General features: G+C 37.6%; 1 protein-coding gene across 12 annotated transcripts in view; it reads right to left on the bottom strand.

The window, feature by feature from the left end:
• SIPA1L1 (signal induced proliferation associated 1 like 1) overlaps positions 1-20606 on the bottom strand; it is a 223366-nt gene that overhangs the window by 54854 nt on the left and 147906 nt on the right. For all 12 annotated transcript variants that reach the window (XM_042790733.1, XM_042790736.1, XM_042790738.1 and 9 more), the window contains 3 exons: positions 13066-13196; positions 12259-12447; positions 4775-4949 (listed from right to left, as the gene is read on the bottom strand). In XM_042790733.1, the coding sequence (XP_042646667.1) occupies positions 4775-4949; positions 12259-12447; positions 13066-13196 (495 nt within the window). The remainder of the gene's footprint in view (positions 1-4774; positions 4950-12258; positions 12448-13065; positions 13197-20606) is intronic.

Consider the following 20606-nt stretch of genomic DNA (forward strand, 5'->3'; position numbering starts at 1 on the left):
TCTCAGTCTTGTCCCATTACTGGGATGGGTTACTTAGCTGAGGACTTATCTGATGATCTTTTCCTTCCATCGTTACTCACCTTTAAAAATCCACCTTACTCTTCTGTCTTAACAGTCTCCCACTTAAGTGTTTTTTCCAAACACCGAAAGTGCTCAAAACTGTGATTGACACCAACAGCATACTGCTGATAAATTCACCTCACTGAAGCCACAGGACTCTGTCAGTCTTGCTTCTACAGCAGCTTCTAAAACCTCTGCATTAGAAAACTGTATAAAGCCCAGTACCAGTAGAAAATCTAACTCACTGTTTCAAAGGAAAACATGTTGCAAGCAATCGTAGGAAAACAAAAGATAAACAACAGTGATGAGTCAAGGAAAAGAACAGCCCACTGCTAGAAAATGCAGCAGTGCTCACAACTAAAGGCACAAGAACAAGAAGTTTCAGAGCTTAATTTTGTTCTTATCTACCTTTGCTGTTAAAAAGCTCTGCTTTGTTTCCAGTTTCCCCTAGCAATTTGTCCAAATTCAGCATCTGTCAAACCTGCTCTCCTTTCTGTTATACACAGGGATTACACCAAGCACTCATGTTCAACCTCTGTAATATCCAAGTCCTTTTCAGACACTATATTCTGAAGACAGAATCCTGTATTTTCTAACATACAAAAGTGTATGTGTAACACAAACACAGAGAAATGCTGATGGACTTCCCCCCCATCCTTGTTTCTGCTTCTTAAGCAATTCAGGAACCTGTGACCTCCTTTGGCTACTGGTCTCCCAGTGAATGTCTCAGATCCAACAGTAAGTCCATTCTTACTTCCATGTGGTTGAAAAGATATTAAACAGTACAAGTTAAGAAGGTAATCTATCTGTATTATTTCATTAGAAACATTAGGGTTTACTGACAACCTCTAAATCAAATGTCAACTTGAAGTCCATTTATTCCCTAGAGTTTTAATCTATTTAATATCTTTTGTGCTGTTTTTATATTCTTCTCACGTATTATCAATAACATCATGCAGTATAAGCCTCTCATACACAAACCTACCATTATTAGCTAAATTTATCATCTCATCAAATAGATAATTCCTAAACTCCTACAACTCACATTCACCAATCTCCCGCACCAACTACGGCACCACTGCTGGACACACACGCCAGGTTACCAGGCCTAGCATTATCCAGCTGATCTCATTTACCACCCTAAAATATTAAGAAATAAGACTAAGTGAGGGGGACAGAAATAAAGCATGGATTAGACCTAGAAAATAAAGTAAAATGACTGACATTATAATTTGAATGATTACAGTGATGTTTGTTGCTTTAAAGGGATGCCCATAAACTTGCTAGCAACTGTGGGATAGATGACATTTTCAAACTCTATTTCCTATCCAAAGTCTGCAGGCTGCCAGGAGATAGACTGCTTCCCCTCTGGTAATGCTAGAAATATACAAACAAAACTTTAAAAGTAGCAGCTCTGTTTCACAGTGGCACTGGCAGAGATCCAAAGCTAAAGCCCTTGAGGGATCCAATATACTTAAATAGGCTTTCAGTTAATAGGATGCATGAGATTCCTCCTTTTAAAAATTGGCTCTGTTATGGATACTTACCAATTAGGCCCCTAATTCTAAAAATTTCTAAGAACAACAACTGTTCTGAAACTGCCTTTTACTAAAGCAACTGTAGTTTTCTAAATCTGCACAAATTAAAAACATCTTGTGAAAATTTCCAGAGCACATATACAATTCAGCTTCCCTCCACACTAAAAAAAATCTTTCATCATGTCTTACATCATGCACGTGCTTTTCATAGGTTGCAAAATATTGTCAAAGGTATAGGAACTAGCAAAGTAGCCTACATAGCTCTGAACTTTCTTGCAAGTTAATGAACAGACATTTGTTTTTAAGGGTATCTTTGCAATCAACTGTGCTGACATTAAACAGAATTTTTATGCAGGAAAATTTCCCGAGTAATGAGATTGCAAGAAGTATTTCATGACTGAGATTTCTAGCTACAGAAGAGCACAGAGCTTGAAAAGGGAGAAGCTTGCTTTCTGCCTGTAGATCTAGCTATTTCAACAAAACTGTATAATCTAAGTCATGGTAGAAACCACAAGCTCCCCCTTTGTAGGCCTTTCTGTGTTAGGGCCAAGGCAGAAAAGACTGATTGATTACTTAGGGTAGCTAGCGAAGATGCACTGCCTGTCTGTATTCTGCTGTTCAAATATTCCCCACACCTCAGATGCAGCTCTTGAGACCATCCCTGGTCTTTAACATTTTGTCTACCAAAAGGTGGCTTTTTTTTTTTTTCCCCTCCACCCATGCAGAATATGCAGTACGGGTTTCTGAATGTAGCTATCCAAAGAGCTTAGTGCTGTGCCCCAAAATGCCATCTTCTCTTCCACCACTTCCACTGGCAGAAAGGAAAACCTAGCACCACCAAGATCAATTACAAAAGTTCATTGTCATTCTTAACATTTCCTGCTGTCTAAACCTGCTCGTTAAGAACTCATGTATGCTGTGTAGTCGTGTGTTTCCTCAGTGAGCCTGCAGACAACATGACCCAAAAGATTTTAGACAATTCAGGAGCTCCTAAGCAGTTCTAGCTGATGAGATCCCACACATGTGAGCTTGTAAACCTTGACTGAAAGAAAATGTAGGAGACCCTTCATGAAAGCAGAAGTTTCCACTCACAGCATCCCCCTGCCTCTCTGATCACTGTGAAGTGTTCATGTAAACCTTTTATTTATTTTTAGATACACAATGGAGCTGGTGGGTCTATTGGGCAACCTGAAAAGGACATGTCAGCTCTCAACATGGAGTAGAAACCTTCATTACAAGAAGACAACTCTTAAAACCAGGAGAAATTCAGCCAACTAAAAGATTACATACATGTCCATTCAAGAGGTGCTAGACCACAGTACATAAAATGAAAACCTGACAAAATTCTTTCCTTGAGTCAGAAGCAACAAGGAACTCAAACACTACTGGAAAATTCTGCTGTTTAGAAGAAAAATTCAAACAAGTACTTAAGACTTCGTTAACAGCTTTCATGGGTATATCTGAGCAGATGAATCAACTCTTAATCATACAGCATTTACATGTACTAGAAATCAGTGTATGGACTGACACCAAAAAAGGGTGAGTTTTTTTCATATGTCTTAAATAAATCAGAAGAAATGGAAGACAGAATTTTACTTTAACTACTGAAAGTAACAAGGAAGTCACAATAGAAAACCAGAAGCTATGAAATAAGAAGTATTTTCTCTGGTTTCCATACCCATTTGATTTTTGACCTGGTTTATTTTTATAACTGATAAAATAACACTTCAGAGCTGCAGAAAAGGAAAAACCCAGCCTGAAAATTATTGTATAATATGTTTCCAGTAAAGGCAAGAAAATATTACAGCAAGAAACTGCCTGGATGTCATCTGAAATCGTGTATATTATCCTAGTCACTAAAAGACTGAATTCAAACTTGGATGAGTGCAGAGGAAGATTATCAGGTAATACTGCATGGGGGTGGGGGGGAAAGCAGAAAAATCTATGCCTCCCACACCAATAAGACAGACTTGGCTTATTAAAGGCAACATCACAAAAGCACAGAGGAGACAACTGCAATGTGTAAATGCACTCAAGGGACTAAATACAACTGTGGGAATGTAAGTATTGCAACTAAAAGAAAGCAGGCTCAATGTTAAATGTATGTGAAATAGGCATTAATTTAGGTTTGAAGCCACAGAAAGCTGTATAATGCTCTGAGGAGTGATGATTAGGCTGATCAAGAACAGCCTGAGGAGACAGCAACGTGATGCCTGTAAGAATTAAGGACACAAGGCAGAATGGTGGAGCACTGAAGCACAGCAAGTTACTGTATTTGTGACAGGAGACCCATGACAAGAGCACAGTTTTGCTGCAGCGAAGTTGATGAATGCTTTTCAGCTTTCACAAAGCAACTCCTTATTTAATTTCCTTTGCTGCAAGTGAGCAAAATAGCAGAAGATTTCCATAGGAACTAGTTAGTTCAAATACTCGAAGGAAAACAGGCCAAAATTTTCCCCCGAGTATTTTTAAATAGATTTATAAATTGAATATAGCATGCTCTGGCTGATAAACAGGTATTGCACAAGCTTGATTCCAAATGTAGCGTGTTTCTTTTATAGATACTGTCACACAAGATTATCTTTCCACTGCATTTTTGTTGCAATATGTTTTATACTTAAAGCTCATCATACAACTGCCAAATCCAGTTTAATTTCCATAACTCAAAAGAAAATTCACAGAGGGAGGAACACATTTGATAGCAGGAGTAAGACAAAACTGCCTAGAAGAAAAAGTACACACAACAGACACAGTAGAAAAGCAATAGATCAACTTGTCAAGGTGAAGTTACATAGATGGGCTCTCAAAACGTTTGTGGTGACAGTCTATTAGAATATCATTAAAAAAAAATTATGGCATACAAACTGTATTGATTACTCTTTAGACAGCACACTGATGATGGATTTGCAATGCCAATAAAGGTTCCACAGTTACTGGTTTCTTGTTGTAGCTTTAGTGATACTTTCATATCAAATTAGTACAAAAATCCAATCATTATCTGAGTTGAAAGACCATACGGATACGGGTTGAATTACATACACTTCCTCTGCTTTCATTTCTAATACTGAGCAACTGTCTTCCTATAGCAAAGAGGTTATTTTTAAGAACTCTATAAAAAGTCAGCAACCATATGATGTATTTTGTTCACTTAAGGGCAAAAAATGAAAAAGCCTTACTCTTTGTATCCAGCTGAGCACGATACTTTTCAAATCCCTTGAGTCGAACTCGTTCTCCCAAGAGCTGAAGAAACTCTTCAAATGCTGGGCCTGCTGACTCATTATTATACATTTCCTCTTCTGTGCTCTGCCCAGCTTTGCAGTACATGATACCCACCTTAAGCTGGTAACTTAACTGCAAAGGGAAGAAGAGTAAAATCTTTTTTGTATACCAAGTGATGGAGCAACTTATTTGTTGAATTCACTTCACATTTTTTTTAATAAACCCATAATTCACAAAGAAGAAATACTTAATTATCAGTCTAATTTCAAATGTTAGTCTCATTCCAAATGCTCTCATTCTTTTCCATGGTAACTGTCTCAGTGATAGCATATTTCATTGGAAGATGTCAAAATGCTTTCTGAAGTGAAACAAAAATTAATGTTCCTTATTTTCAGGACAACAACACCGCAGCTTGCAAATGGTGAATGTCTTACATTGAGCCACATGGAAAGCGCTGGCTGAGTAATGCCAGTAACTTGACTCTTACTTTTAGGCTGGTACCATGGTAACTATCCTATGATAACCCTTTCATGCAGAAGGGTAGGGCACAGCATGTGCTCATTAGTATAAGAAGTGACAAAATTAACATTCTCTCACTTCAAAGAGAAGATAAGAATTATTCAGCTACTAGTGCATTCACCTGTCAGCAATGCTGAAAGAGTCCATGGCATTCAGTTGGCCTTTTCTGACTTAAAAATGCAGTAACAAAGAAAACAGCTAAATTAAGAAATGTGGTAATACTTTAAAGATACTATTTACTAGCATAGACCTTAAAATATATTTGTGCTTTTTAGTTCCACTTTTTCCTCTAATTTGGTGTTTGATGTTCCTAATACAGCAGAAACTGAAGATGTGAATAAAGTAATTTTTTACCCAATCGTAATTGTGATTCTTCAAAGCAAACTGTTCCCACCAATACCAAATTGATCCACACAAAAGAAAGACCACATCTGTGCCCTTCATGTCTGGACTACAGAAATGGAAGTTACAGAAGAAAAGAAAGCAGCACCCACAGCCATTTACTGTCACCTAAAACCCAACTTCAGGAAACCTGACTGGCAGAACACAAAGGAAAGCTTTGGAGTTTATGCATGTAATTCATCTTGTAAAAATGCATACTTATTGCAGGGTAAATCATCCTTCCTCCCACACAGGAATTTCTGCAGAGGCTCCATTTTAAATAAATACCAAGCAGATCTACCAGAGCAAAATCACAAGAAAGTCTATCGGAACTGGCATGAGATTTACAAGTTTGGGCTACAGATTAGCAGGAAGTGAAAACAGTTATTTGCAAGAGCAGTGGAAGCAAAGTCATCTGAATATACTGTGATTTGCTCTCAAGGCTTCTATCACAGGTCTGAGACTGAATGTTTTAGAACTTGCTGGGATGATGTGGACATACATACTTAAATTGAAATTAATTAAACTTCCCATATTTACAGTGGGATAATCTAAAAGGCCCCAGAAGTGGTCATTCTCTCTAATTAAAAAAAATTTTGAAATTAAAAAACTCAGAAAATCGCAACTTTACTGTATTCTTCTTTTACTACCAAGGATGAATTGTGACAGGGATTAAGTATTAGCAGTAGGAAAATAAGGAGGGCAAAAAAGAAGCATAAAGATCATCCTGGCTTGATTACTCCTGTTGAAAAATTTAAGCATATTCTAGGCTGTTTCTTTTTTCCCCTACAGAATGCCCCTTATTTTATCATTTGACAGAATGACTATCTGACTTGCATCTTCTAAGCATGTCCAAATTTCTTATGATAAAATAGGACTACAGCACAGAATCATAGAACAAGTCTGGGTTGGAAGGGACCTTAAAGATCACCTAGTCCCAACCCCCCTGCCCCGGGCAGGGCCCCCTTCCCCCAGCCCAGGTTGCTCCCAGCCCCGTCCAACCTGGCCTTGAACCCTTCCAGGGAGGGGGCAGCCACAGCTGCTCTGGGCACCCTGGGCCAGCGCCTCACCACCTCACCCTCACAGTAGAGAATTTCTTCCCTGTATCTAACCTAGATCTACCCTCTTTCAGTTTAAAACTGTTACCCCTTGTCCTGTTATCCCTACGCCCCTGATAAAGAGCCCCTCCCCAGCTTTCCTGTCACCACCCTTAAGCACTGGAAGGACACCAGAAGGTGTCCCTGGAGTGTTCTCTTCTCCAGACTGAACAACCCCAACTCTCAGCCTGTCCTTATCTCAGTCTATTTCTTATGAAAGAAACATTCACAGGCCCACTTCCAAAGTTGCAACTGAAAGGGGAAAAAAATAAAATCAATTTTGTGCCGTGAAGGAATGTTTCTATTTCTTTTTCTCTCATTGTTAACTATTTTAAATGCTTTCTGTGTAACTATAAAGGAAATATGCTCTTTCAGTAGTAGAGTCCCAACCAAAACCATCTGCCTTTAAGAATGAAGACTGCATATTTTTAACACTGAAGTGATAAGACTTGAAGCAAAGACATTAATTGGTAAAACAAATACCAAGTAAATGCAAATTAATGTTACAATCTATTATCATGATTATTTATTTCTACTCCCTACTCACTTAAATACATAAATTCAAAACAACCAGTGTATACAATGCTCAAAATCCAGATACAGATAGACGGCATGCATTTGTAAAACATTCTGCATGATGACTGTTTGATTAAGATTTTAATTTCCTCAGGAATCACGGGAGCTAGACGAGGTTTGCTGGTGCATTTCTATGATCTCTGCTTAGCTAGCAAGCTCCACGACCCCAGTCACTGCAGCCACACTTAGTGCCTTTGCTGGCAGGGCTCTGTGCTCTCACAGGGAGCCTGGACCAGCCACTGCTGACATGCGGGAAGGGAGGAGAGGGGAAGGGTGGTGAGAGGTGGCACTGCTGTCGCTGCTGCCAGGACAACCACCATCACTTCCCATATTATCAGTAGCAGGTCCCGTCTTGCACTGTTCAGCCAACGTTTGCTGCTCACATGTGCTCTCCGTCTGCTCCCAGAGAAATACGATGGAGGGAAGTGTTTCACGGGACCACAATGCCTTAGCTGTGCTGATAATTACAATAGCTTCTAGTAATTTTACTTAAGCAAGTTAGGACAAAGAAAATCATTCTCATCAAGCACAGCCACACCACTTAAGCTTCAACTCCAGGTGAATGAAGTCTTTTCAGGGGCATAAACATAAATGACGTCTGCAGCATCCATGAGCAACCAAACAACTTGGTTGTCCTTTATTGCTTTGAAAGTGGCTGCCTAAGAAACTACATAAGGATTATGCAAAGAGCAGGATATGGCTTCTAGCTGTGTTCTTAAATTTGTTGAATTACAAAAAAAAAAAAAAAAAAAAAAAAAAAAGTTTTGTAAGGACAATACAAGCTTGTATTTCTGTATCAAAAGTGAATCTGGGGGAAGAAAGGCATGCAGTCCCCACTACTATACCTCCTTCTGACAAATCTATGGTCCTTAGAAGTGTATTAACTCCAAGTAAGAGTTGAAGGATGAATTCTGCTGTGGTAAAACTCCTAAAGTAGCAGCTCCATTTTAATAACCTGAAAGTACTTACATATTTATTTATGTGGAAAAAGTGCACTTCGAGTATGTGTCTAGCACCCAGTGAGAGACAGCAGAAAGCGCATCTTGGATTTAACCAGTCAGCGAATTTATAATATAAACACGGAATTATGTTAAAAAACGACTGACATTTTGTAGTATTTCTGTGAATAAGGAATTGCCATAAAGATAAACTCCTACTGGAATAAGTCAGTAAATGCCCTGATATTCAAATTTGTAAATCATATTTGGAAATAAACCTAAAATTACCATGAACTCTGCATTCAAGGCAAAGATTAGTAGATGGTAATTAGCCAGGAAGCTCGTGCAGCCTTATGGAACAATTGGATTACTTTTTTACACAGAACCATTCAAACGAATGCATTTTAGTAAAGCCAAGAAAAGAACAGCTAGATGACAGGCAATGGGGGCCATACGTACTGAACAGCAGATGTTATCATGACTAGCAATCTAAGAGGAAGTAAGAAACATGCTACTTGACATACAATACCAATACAAAATCAGGGCAAGAAGAATATTCCCATTCTCACACTGGATACAGATATTTAAAGAGTAGAAGACACAAAGCTCAGCCATAAAAGTGATATGAAATTCAGGGAAAATATGTTGCAGTGAAAGACTTGAAAAGTGCAATCTGTTTAGTTTATCATAAACAAGACCAACAGATGATTTAATCACTGCATACAAAAACCTTTGCTAGAAAAAAAATCTCACACTTAAAATGTAGCAGAGAAAGATATCAGAAGTCTGGAAGCCGAAAGCAGATAAATTCAAATAAAGAACTACAAATTCTTAAATATGAAAACAACCAACTGCTTTAAAACCCTACTCAAATATAAAAGAAGATAGCCTATCTTAATCAAACCTGGTGTGTGTGAATTTGGCTCAGTGAAGGGGTTACTGGGTGAAATTTCATGGCTAAGGTCACTTTATAGTCTTAACTCAAATTTACAAAACGTCTTACTTGCTATATCAAACAGGCACCTGTTCATGCTATAATGAAACAGTGCAACACTCAGCAAGAAGTGATAAACATTCTGTGTACCTAATTAGTGGAACAGCTGTTACCCAAATTTTTCTGTTAGCTTGGAATTTATAAAAATACAGCTTCTAATTAGTACAGAGTGTGCTTATCTTTTTCTGTTAGAAGTGTCAAACTGTTTCATTACCACAAAACCAGAAAATACTTTGATGTAGATAATACAATTTTAACTATCACTTGTCCTTAATGATTTTCAAAAGTTTAACAGAAAACCATACTATACACCATATTGTGGGAGCTTAATGACATGTAGGATATGAAATAAGGATAATTTAATCTCACACTTTTTTAGATATAGCCAACTTCTGAAGCAAATTATGCTAAATTACTTTTCAAATTAGGTATTTACTAGAAATAATTTTTGCATTTCTTTTTTTAAATAGAACTTTCTGCTAGATTTTTTTTTTTCTTTGTGAAAGTGTTCTCACCAACACTGTTGAGATTGCAGGTTCTTGATGAGCATATCTGGAAGGTACAGATCCTTGAATCCAAAGGCTCATTTATGGAGCCATATTGAATTAAATTCCATTTTCTCCACTGCTGAAACAGAAAACTTTGGAAAGGGACTGAAACATATCCTTGAGTCTTCAAGTGCCTGACAAACTTGATTCTGGATGAAGGGCAGATTATGACTTTTTACGTGAGTGTAAAACTAAATGTTGAATATGTGCATATTTGGAGTCACTGCTCTAATTGTCTAAGGAAAACATTCAGGCCTCCAATTTATTCGGATCTCATTATGTGAAAGGGAATAGTTATATTGAGCAGCACAAGCATCTAAAGATTCTGTCCTTCTTTTAGAAAACTATATGGTAAACCCACCCCCTCTCAACCTTACGTGTTTGCTGGCTCATTGCAGTGCTGTTCTCTGCAGGAGCCAATAAGCACATGCAGGAGATACAGCTGATACAGACCGTACTTGAATTTCCAAGAGACTTTCAAGAAAGCTTTTTCTTCAAAAAGTCTTGAAACCCCTAAATAGCCAGGGTACAGAAAAAGTTACCCACTTAGATACATAACTGGCTAAAAGACAAAAAGGAGCTCAAGAAAATGATCAGAAGAGTAAGGCAGGGATCTGAACTTGGACATACAGTATTCAATGCACACTTTAGCATTCTGATAGAGGTGATGAATATTAAGGTAACTAAGTTTGCTAACATTACTGAGTTATTACTCTATGGTATAGGAGTTGAAGACTGGCTGTGATTGCTACCAAAGGAACTTCTGATAATGGGTACTGGGCAGAAGAACGGCAGACGAACCTCTGTGCAAGTAAAGCTTGAACTGATCCATGTGGTATGAAGATACCCAACTTTGTATCTACAGCAATGAGCTCTGACTTAGAGTCCCAAGGAACAGGATCTTAGGCGTTCATGAAAAGATATTTCCTGTGATCAGTAGCAGCCATAAAGCAGATAAAATCTCAGTAATTATCAGAGAGGGAAGAGATAAGAAAGCATACTAAACTAAAATTTTCCCCCATTTTCAGAACTGCACTCTTCTAAAATAGATGTGGGAGAGGAAGAGGGAAACTGGAAAAGCTCCAAAGAGAGGCAAAAGCATGATCAGAAGTACAGAACAACTTCTACATGAGAAATTACTAACTAAACTAGAACTCATCAAACTGGTAAAGCAGAGGGGTAGGACAGAGAGCCCTATAAAAGCCTACTAGCTATCAGGAGCTAGGAAAGTATCACTCCACGCTTGTCCTGTTCCCATATTCTTAGCCAGGCACTCACTGTTGGTCATGGTCAGTGACAATACTGGGCTGTACACACCTTGGGCTGACCACACATAACCACTCCTGTGCTAGTCTGGCTGCTCTGTGATAGCCACAGCTACCCATTTCTTCATCCTCTTGGATGGTGGTCTTAGTGACATGCACGAGGTTCTGACACTAACTAGAGGACAAAGTATTTTGTGCCAGTTTTGCTTCTGGTAGGTATTTATTTGGGGATTCTCCATCTTGCCCATTTTAATAACCAAACCACAAGGAGGCTGACAAAATCTTCATGACAGTCATTTATAAAGCTGTTTGGAACAGCTATATTCTCTCCCTTGTGGGGCAGATAATGATTAGACCTTTTTCAATGTTATGATGGCAATGGTAGTCTGGCAGCGGAAACACTAACAGAGATGTTAATTCTGTCCAGGAAAGGCTGATCACGAGAAGCAGAAAGGACCAGGAGAAAGAGACAGTCTCTACTCAGAACTGCTAAATGTCACTGTTGAATTATAATAGAATTCACTTTAGTCATAGTCTTTCATTTAGCTAAGTCTAAGCTATATAGCTAATGAGACTCTGTTTCATCTTTAAGGGACCAGGGGACTATCGCCTAATTGAAAACCACTTGTATAAAGAATAGGCTTAGAATATTTTGCCATGTAGTTTGTTTCAGGGGAAAAAGAAATAAAAAATTGAAAAAAGCCAGGCAGCATGCTGGTAAGGATTGTGCCAATACAATATTACAACACATTTAGTAACAGGGGAGATTTCTATTCTCATTATAACAGCAATTAGACAAGCAGAACAGAATGCCCTCCTCCCCACAGTCTTTGAAAAATAATTAGTCTCTTTTCAAGTAAATTAAAATGGACAATTGCCATAACATTAATCTAAAACTTCAGACTACTCAGAGCAATGAACCTGATTTCATACATACAAGTATTCTGCAAGATTTTGGGGAAAGACATGCAACAGAACGCTCCCTACAGATGACAAGTTTAAGTTTAAATAAGGCATTTTAACAGATTGACTCTAATCACTTAAAGTGAAAAGGTAATTTTGCAGTTCATGGCAGTAATCTGACAGTTTAAGACAATTTGTCTCATTCTATAACTGCACTCACCCCTTGTTCATCCAGCTTCATCAGCTGTTCTGTGACTTTTGGAGTGTTGAAGGCCAGCCTTAGGCAATGGATATTCAGCTCAGGAACCACATACTCCAGCACTTCTTTTAGAGGAAGACCCCTGGCTGTGCAATGCTTTGCAGTTGAAGGGATAGCATCTTCCAGCACAGAGCCTCTTAATGTCATAAGCTAAGCATACAAAACAAAAAATAGATTATATATTGAATTATGAACTGAGAAAAGGTTGATTAGCAATAGCAGTGGAGCAAAATGTACTATTTTTCCAATTCTCAACAGAGATTGAGGACATTAAGTAACTTACGTTGTGCTGATGTACACAAAACATCACTCACACTGACAGCTAACAGCGTATCTCAAATGATTCAACAGATTTAAGTTTTACAGGAAACTAATACTTGGAAAAGGTTAGTGGTAGTATTTCTAGCAGAGCATAAAAGTATGCTTCTCAAGTCTACCCACTGCCACATATAAAAGTGAAGTAATTTCCCTCCTCTTCTCTTGCTTCTAGCTAATACAGCTCCTCTAAGTTTCTCAAGCTTTAACCAAAACAACCTTCACAGTTTCCTCTGCACTGGCTATTACAGAGCAACTCACTCACTGAAACAATTGTATTCTGTGTAATATTAAACGTGCAGCATATCTTTGTCAGGAGATTCCTGGATTACATGTATGTAGAGGAGACAGAAATATATTATCAACACTAAAAAGCACGTAAACCCCCTACATCCCTCCTAGCTTTGCCTCCTCACTTCCAGCTTCTTTTACTATCATTCATGAACTGCTTACCTCACTGGTTCTGAATATGATCCGGTAGTTGTATTGAGGTCCATTTTCTTTGATTTCCTCTGGCTTTTCTCTTCTTATACTCACAGCTACTGGACCCAGGTTTTCATCTGCCCCAAAATAGTTCCAGTGTTCTTGCATACATTAAAAAAAAAGAAAAAAAAAATCCACCTTACTTCTTACACTTCAACTATATTTTCATGCTTAGTTGTTATACTGGAAATTGCCAGCTCCACTGGAGTCAGTAAGAGCATGTCTTCAGTGGTACCAGGATTTCATTCTCATGCTTCAGTTTTCTGATGAGCTCTGTTTATACAAGAAGGCTGAAATTCAACATTGCATCTCTGCTTAAACAGCCCTAAAATAGGGTACACCTCTTACATTGGCTCTTATACTGAAATCTGTTGCATCCCCATTGAGCTAAATAAGTACAACCAATTTCCCCCCCTCAAAAATAAAACCAAGGAAGCCAAATGTACCGAAGTGGGAAACTCACCATTCTATGTTAAAATGGTGGTGGTAAACAACTGTACTTAGCAAAGAAAGTAACATTTATTTTTGTATGAAAAAGCAAATTACAGTCAAACAAGTTACAGAATAAAAGAGGAAATTGTGATGAAGCTGAAAAATCCTTGTTCACAGTGATAAAATCAAAGCTTAGTACCATAGAAAAATGGAATAAAGCGCAAGAAACAAAGTGACTAGCATAAATATGTAACAGTGAAATGTCCAACAACCCTGAAAGTAAATTTAAAGTGCTAAGAGTTGAGTCTAAAACAAGCCTAGTTGGGAAGGTAGCAGAGAGGAGAATACAGGGCTGGAAAAAATGCTTAGTAGCTGAACAGTAGATTATCTGAGATACATTTTTATATTCATTTAATTGTACACATGTAAGGCCAAGGTTAACATGAAGAAAGTATTAGAAAAGTGCATTTGCAAAAACTAAAGCTCAACAATTTAAGAGATTATTGAAGGCTCTTCTATTGAGCCTTCTGAGTGTTATGAACTATCTTGACTGATGACAGAGGTACATCACTATGAATACAACAACATATAAACGAATTAGCACATAAGTGACAACAACTGAATTGAAACATAAAGCACCTGAAAGGAAAATTTAAGAGAAACTGTCAAAAAACAGAAGTCAAACACTGTACGAGAAAACTAAGTCCCATGTCATCACTTTCCATATGCTGCATATCTGCATATATGAATTTATACATGCTCAAAAATAGAACGTTAGAGCTCTCTGAAAATTCAACAATTCAAACATGAAATGTGAAATTCAGTGGAATGAAATAAAGATGTAACCACCCTGAAAGGAAATGTAACCATACTGCCTGAACTACTATATACAGATTACTTGTTATTCTTAAAGCAACCAGAACTTTAAAATAAGAACTTTAAGAGCAGTCTAATAAGAGTTGTGCTGCTATAGGGATAAAATGTAAAATATTTTAATATCACCATCGAGAACTACATCTTTAAAGATACTAAAAATAGATATTGAAATACACTCCATCCAAACTGAATGGCAGTCATTTTTCCAATGAATAATCACTTAGGGTGTTAAAAATGAGTGCCTCATTTTTTATTCTATTTCTTTTTAAAATTATACTTATTGCTTCTTGCTATACTTTCCTCCAACACACTAAATGCTTTTCAAGCAGGTGCCCTCTCCTTATGAACTTACTCGTGCCCTAGAATTACACCTTTGTCCTCACACAGCTGTCCACCCCTTTAAGCCCTCAGGGGGATCTGTTTTCCAGTCTGGTATTTTATAACCATTTCCTCAATGTTTTCCATTTAAGACTTCAGAGCATGCACAACATAAAGGAAACAGGCTCACAGAATTGTAAGCTTGCTTTCTACCAAATTCCTCTGCAAGTCATCAAAAGTCAATACTCTGCACAGAGGTAATTAAGATTCAAAATTATTTTAGTGTTTTGTGGAATATCCTGTAAATACTGGTGTAAGTTCTGGGTGACTGAATTAGTCATGAGTGGGGAAATTATGAATAAATTAGACCATCCACATAAGCCTAATTAAATCTTTATTCTACTCCACTGATATGAGTCCTGTAAATGCCAGAGAGCTTCTGTTGTTTAGAAACCCAAACCGTCTTATTAGCACTCTAGCTTTTTTTCTTCTTCCATTAACTAACTTGCTTTTTTAAGGATGTTTATAGTTCAACAGTTTATGGCAGGGATGGCGAAGGCAGAAAAAGCACAGTCACTGAGAACGTGAGATCAGTTTTCTATCAGCATATTACACAGTTTCCAAAACTTGAGATAGCTTGGCTATCTCCAACACTAAACTGCTTAGCGTCTTAAAAACACTGATGTACCTTTTTAAAGATTTTTTTAAAATAAAAACCCCAAACATATGTTGGTAATACATATTAGAAGGGTCCAAAAATTACATTGGTTTTCAGTACTGATAAATGCACAGTGATAAAATTTGTATTTCTTGTAACCAGTCTAGTCTGCAATTCAGATAACGAAAGTTTTCTCAGAATAAATTATTCTACATCTTGAAAACACATTTGGCAAGGTTGGTAACAGGAACGTTTGAAGATCCATGAAAATACACATACAATTCTGTATCATTTGATTAAGCTTTTTATTTAGCTCCTATTTATTTGGAAAAATGCACAAGGTAGTGTGGAATTCTACACTTCTCTGCTAAAAGGAAGTGTCTTTTAACCTCTTTCCCTTCAACTCTATACTGGTCAGATGTTTTTCTCACTCTGCTATGCATCTCAGTCCTCTCTTCTATTCACGCTGTCCTTGCCTCTATTCACATTTACTACAGGGTCATTCATTCTTTACCTTCATCTTTATCCTCCTTCTCCTCTACCCTGCCTCTTTATTCATTCTGCAAGCCACACTATATACCTACGTATCTGACTGCTTTTCCCCATGCTACAGAGTTTCTTGCACCTGATTTTCAACTACATCCTGAATTTCCTCGCATCCAACCATGTTCCCTTTCCCGTAGCAGGAGAAGTAGTTAGCACAACTTAAGGGCACAAAGTTTAATATCCAATCCAAAGGTAGTTAATTAGGAGTTTATTGTAGAAGCAAGGGCTACTTTACAACTATAATTCAAGAACAGTATGCCAAACAAGAATAGCATAGAAGACAGCTTTTTCCTCTACCACATCGAACCTCATTGAAAGCAACACTTCAAGCTTGATATTTCTTCATTTAAAACACTGTTGAAAAATTATTTTAATTAAAGACAATCAGGGGACAACTAGCAACAGCCATAAATTAATTCATAAATCCATACCAAAAAAAGAAAAAATTAACTGCTTGTACCTGATCATTAAAACAGATTATACCTACTTTAAAAAAATAGTTAAATGTTTATCATCTAATCGAAAAGACACATCCAGTTAAAGAACCTAAATGAAAATACTCATTTTCCTGACAGATATTTGCAAGTTTCCCTTGCAAAGGAAATTAAACCAAAAACACTTAGAAGAGGTTCTTTCGTGTTTTTATCATATTTACCACTGGATAACATGTACAACTGATGTATTTTGTGTAATAAGACTAGAAGTAAAAATCCCAAACATTTCACTTCAGAATGAAACTCTGCATCAAGCATTTTCCTCTGATCCTACTGTAGCATTTACAGTACTGGAAAACTCTGCTCAGCAGTGCTCTGGAAACAAGAGGGCACCATTTTTACAGTTCAGTCCTATAATGTCTTCAGACTCTTGCTCATGACAGTCTATGCACATACCTGAAAGGGACTGTCCTGGGGATTGGAATATTCTGCAATTTACAGCATCAGAGCAAAGGATTTCTTCACTGGCTGCCAACAGTTAAAGGAAAGCTGACCAACAGCCCAGTCATGCTAAAACCAGCTCAGGAAACTATTTACTTCTCAGTCAAGTCTTTCACTCCAAGCCAGTAACTCAAATTTCTCCTACATGTTAACGTTGTTAGCGACCACTGCCTGATGGTGATTGAAGCTAAATGGATGCTCTTCGTTATTCCACGAGATCCATGTTTCCCAGACGGGGGACAGAGAGGGCAGACTGCTTTTCCAGAGCGATATGCTCTCTTTTCTAAGCAACACTTAGACAAGCTGATGGAAACAAATTTTTCCATTCCCATGGTTTTATTACTGATAATAAATAAGCCTTTAATATCAAGCTACAGATAGGCTAATAAGCATGGCTCTCCTTGAAAAATACTTGATTGCTTATAATTAACCCATTATCTAAATGTACAAACATTTACGAGACTTCATCCAGAATACATACACAAAGCTTTTACCCATGTATGGGAAAGAAATTCAAGCCTCAACGATAAGTTACAGTCAGACATTCAGAATTTCTAAGCAGAAAACATTATACTACTTTGTTGTGTCTCAAATACTGTCCCCTGATCTCAACTGGAAACGGTTCAGAGAAGGGCAACAAAACACGACTGATGGGAATAATATGGTTGAGGCTTACAAAATAACACATAGCAAGGAAAGGTAGAAAAGCAAACTTTTTCACCTAGCAGTGAGATTGTTTAATCTGATACCACTAGTTTTCATTCTGGAAGCCAGTAGGCGAAGCCAGTAAAAATAGTTCTTCATGACCAGTGCAGTCAAGCTGCCGAACTCCTTGCTGCTGCAGGAGTACTGTGAATGCTCAAAGTTTATTTGGGGTAACAGACAATAGGATAAATGACTGGAGGATAAATCCAAAGACTACTAAATACAAATGATACTATCACTATGTTAAGAAGTCCATTATCTATGCATCTCCAGAGGCTGGCAAAGTATACCTGGAAAGTATCACTATGCTTTTGCCCTGTTCTTACTCTTCAGTATCTGTTGTTGGCCTTTGCCAGAAAATAGGACTAGAAGTTTTGGGTTGATCTAAGATAACTCGTCCCTTCTCTGGGAACTGTAATTTTATGTCCAGAAGCAGCAAGTTCAAGGGTTCTGCTTCTCTCTCTTTTTTTTTTATATAAACTGAAGCATTGTGGTCAATAGTATAAAATAAATTGGGCGTGGGGGGTGGTGTAGAAAGTTATGTATTTAAGTAAGCATCTCACTTCCTCATACAAAATGCCATACTTCTTACATTTCAGTAAGAAGGCCTGAACAATTTATTTCTCCTTTCTGTCAAAAAAATATACTTTTAATCAAAACTGAAGTTTATCAGCTGTCTCATCATGAGTTTTCTTAGAAGATTAGTTGCAAGGTTTTATACTCATTACAATCATAGGACAAACAGAAATGTTAGAATGCTCTACAAGACAAAAATAGTCCAGAAAGTAGCCCCAAAACAACTGGAAGGTAGCTTCTTGAAATCTTCCCTCCTCCTGGCCTTACTTTTGGTGCCAGTGTAGAAAAGGAAAAAAAAAAAAAAACAAAACACAAAAACAAACAACCCCAACCTGTTTTCCTTCTGATTAATTCTAAAAGCACCACATTTAGAGAGAAAATCTTTTATTTCAATAATGAGATTTTTAAAATTTTGCCTAATACCAGCAGACATTGAAACTTTTTTGTTATTATTAATGATCTCATTTGTGTATTTCAGGCAGTATTGTGATTTCACTCCAGAGGGTCCAGATTACAAAGTTGCCCTTGGACACAGAGAAGCCGCAAGAGCTGAAAGCACACACACATCATGGCACAGTGAGAGAGCACGCCGATACTGAATTGAAGCCAGCCTTACTCTGTCCAGCTACCTACTACATCTGTACAAACAGTAAACCCCGCTAACAAAGAGGCATTTTAGAAGAAGGGACTCTATCAGATTAATAAACAGAGATGCCAGAAAAGACCCTGTTATCTTAACAAGTCAGAAATTGTCTTCTCAGGCACTGAATTTAAGAGAAGGGAAAATGTCATACAAAACCAAGACTGCCATGTAAAGTTCAAACAACAAACAACTTCCTTTAATAAGTTTTTCCCATGGACAGTTATCCTTTTTGTTCAAAGCTTAACCTCATTTCAAGGCCAAATTTGTGAAACTTTCACCAATCTGTTCTTGTGTTGGCTCACCAATATCCTTAGGACTAGGTTGTGTCAATTTCATCTAATTCATCTTAATTATGACTAGAAAGAAAGGGACATATAATGGTGATTGGCATTGTAGGAGCATGAGGGTGTGTTTTCCCTTAAAAATAAGACAAACAAATAAATTGTTCTACCTTAAGGGCTGCAATCCCACTCACACCTCCCTCTTCTGTTGTTCACTCTTATTGCTTATGGGGCACTAAGCTTTGCCACTTCTCTGACTGCAAGGAAAAATGATCTGACTTACTAAAACTGGAGAGATATAACCAAGCAATAAAAAGCAAATTTACTGTGATGGGGCAAGATTTCTGCTTGGTTAGTAAACTGAACTGGTTTACCAAGTTTTCAGAAAACAAGAGAACTGATACAAGGAAGGGGGAGGAATAAAGTCCTCCCCTTTCAATGCTGAAATTCTGTTAAATCAGGTCAGCTGTAACATGAAACTGGACCTTTAGTTGCTGATCACAAAACTCACAAGAATGATAAGGAATCAAATTGTTCCTGAGAGAGGCAGATAGGAAGGTAATCACAGGCAAAGGTCTAATCTCAGGCTCTCTCCTCCAAACATACCTCATCCTCTATTGCGCATCTGGCTTACTGTTCTCAGGAAAACTGTATTTTTTCCCTCACTCCTTTCTCTTCAAAGGATATGCATCAGCACTCAAAAACCATGCAGCAAAGGCTACCTCTCAGTCCTGCAGAAAGAGGAGACTACGGGAAGCGTGAAAAGAGCCACCCATCCAAGGGACAGTGCAGGGAAGAAGAGGCAAGAGACGGACACATTTTGAAGCAAGGGAAAAGTGGCAGACAGTATTATTAGCGGTAACACACAGTTAGTAAGTTACTTTGATCACCCACTCATTCTAACCAGGAATCCCTGTTGCTTTAATCTGCAGGAAACAAGCTCTTTTGAGCTGCTTTCACTAAAGAGATGAAACCCAATCCTAATCATTGGTACCTAAGGAACAAGTGCTCTTCAGGTAGGTCATTAGACCAATTCTATCTATCAGGAGATACCGCAGTAAGGCACCCAATCCCGCAGACAGAACTCTTTTAAACGTTAAAGGACTTCATTCCGCATGCCTTTTTGATTATTTTCAGATTCAGGAAGAATAGACAGCAAGATCTACATCTCACAGTGCCAGCATCATTTTGGGAGGGGGCTATCTGAGTAACATTTGGGTTTTGCTTGTTTCTATAGGTCAGAAAGCTTTGATTGGATTTTTTTTTTTCCTGCATACCTCCAATGGAAATTACTATCCTTGGTTTCTGTAGAACCATCTGATAAAAGAATTGTACTTTTTTTTGTACTTTTTTTCAGATACATTGTTGTTATTGCAAAACATACATATATAGTTATGTATATACAGTCATAGTTTGTTTCTGCAAAATCTGACAAATTACAACTTTGTCTAGAATGATGGCTATAATGAAAATAGGGAGAGAGGAAAACAGGTTTTTATCTTTATTTATATTAACTTAAAATAAATATATTGCCCACATTT

The sequence above is a fragment of the Tyto alba genome, unplaced genomic scaffold, assembly GCF_018691265.1.
Source record: "Tyto alba isolate M040663 unplaced genomic scaffold, T.alba_DEE_v4.0 Super-Scaffold_18, whole genome shotgun sequence".
Taxonomy (NCBI): domain Eukaryota; kingdom Metazoa; phylum Chordata; class Aves; order Strigiformes; family Tytonidae; genus Tyto; species Tyto alba.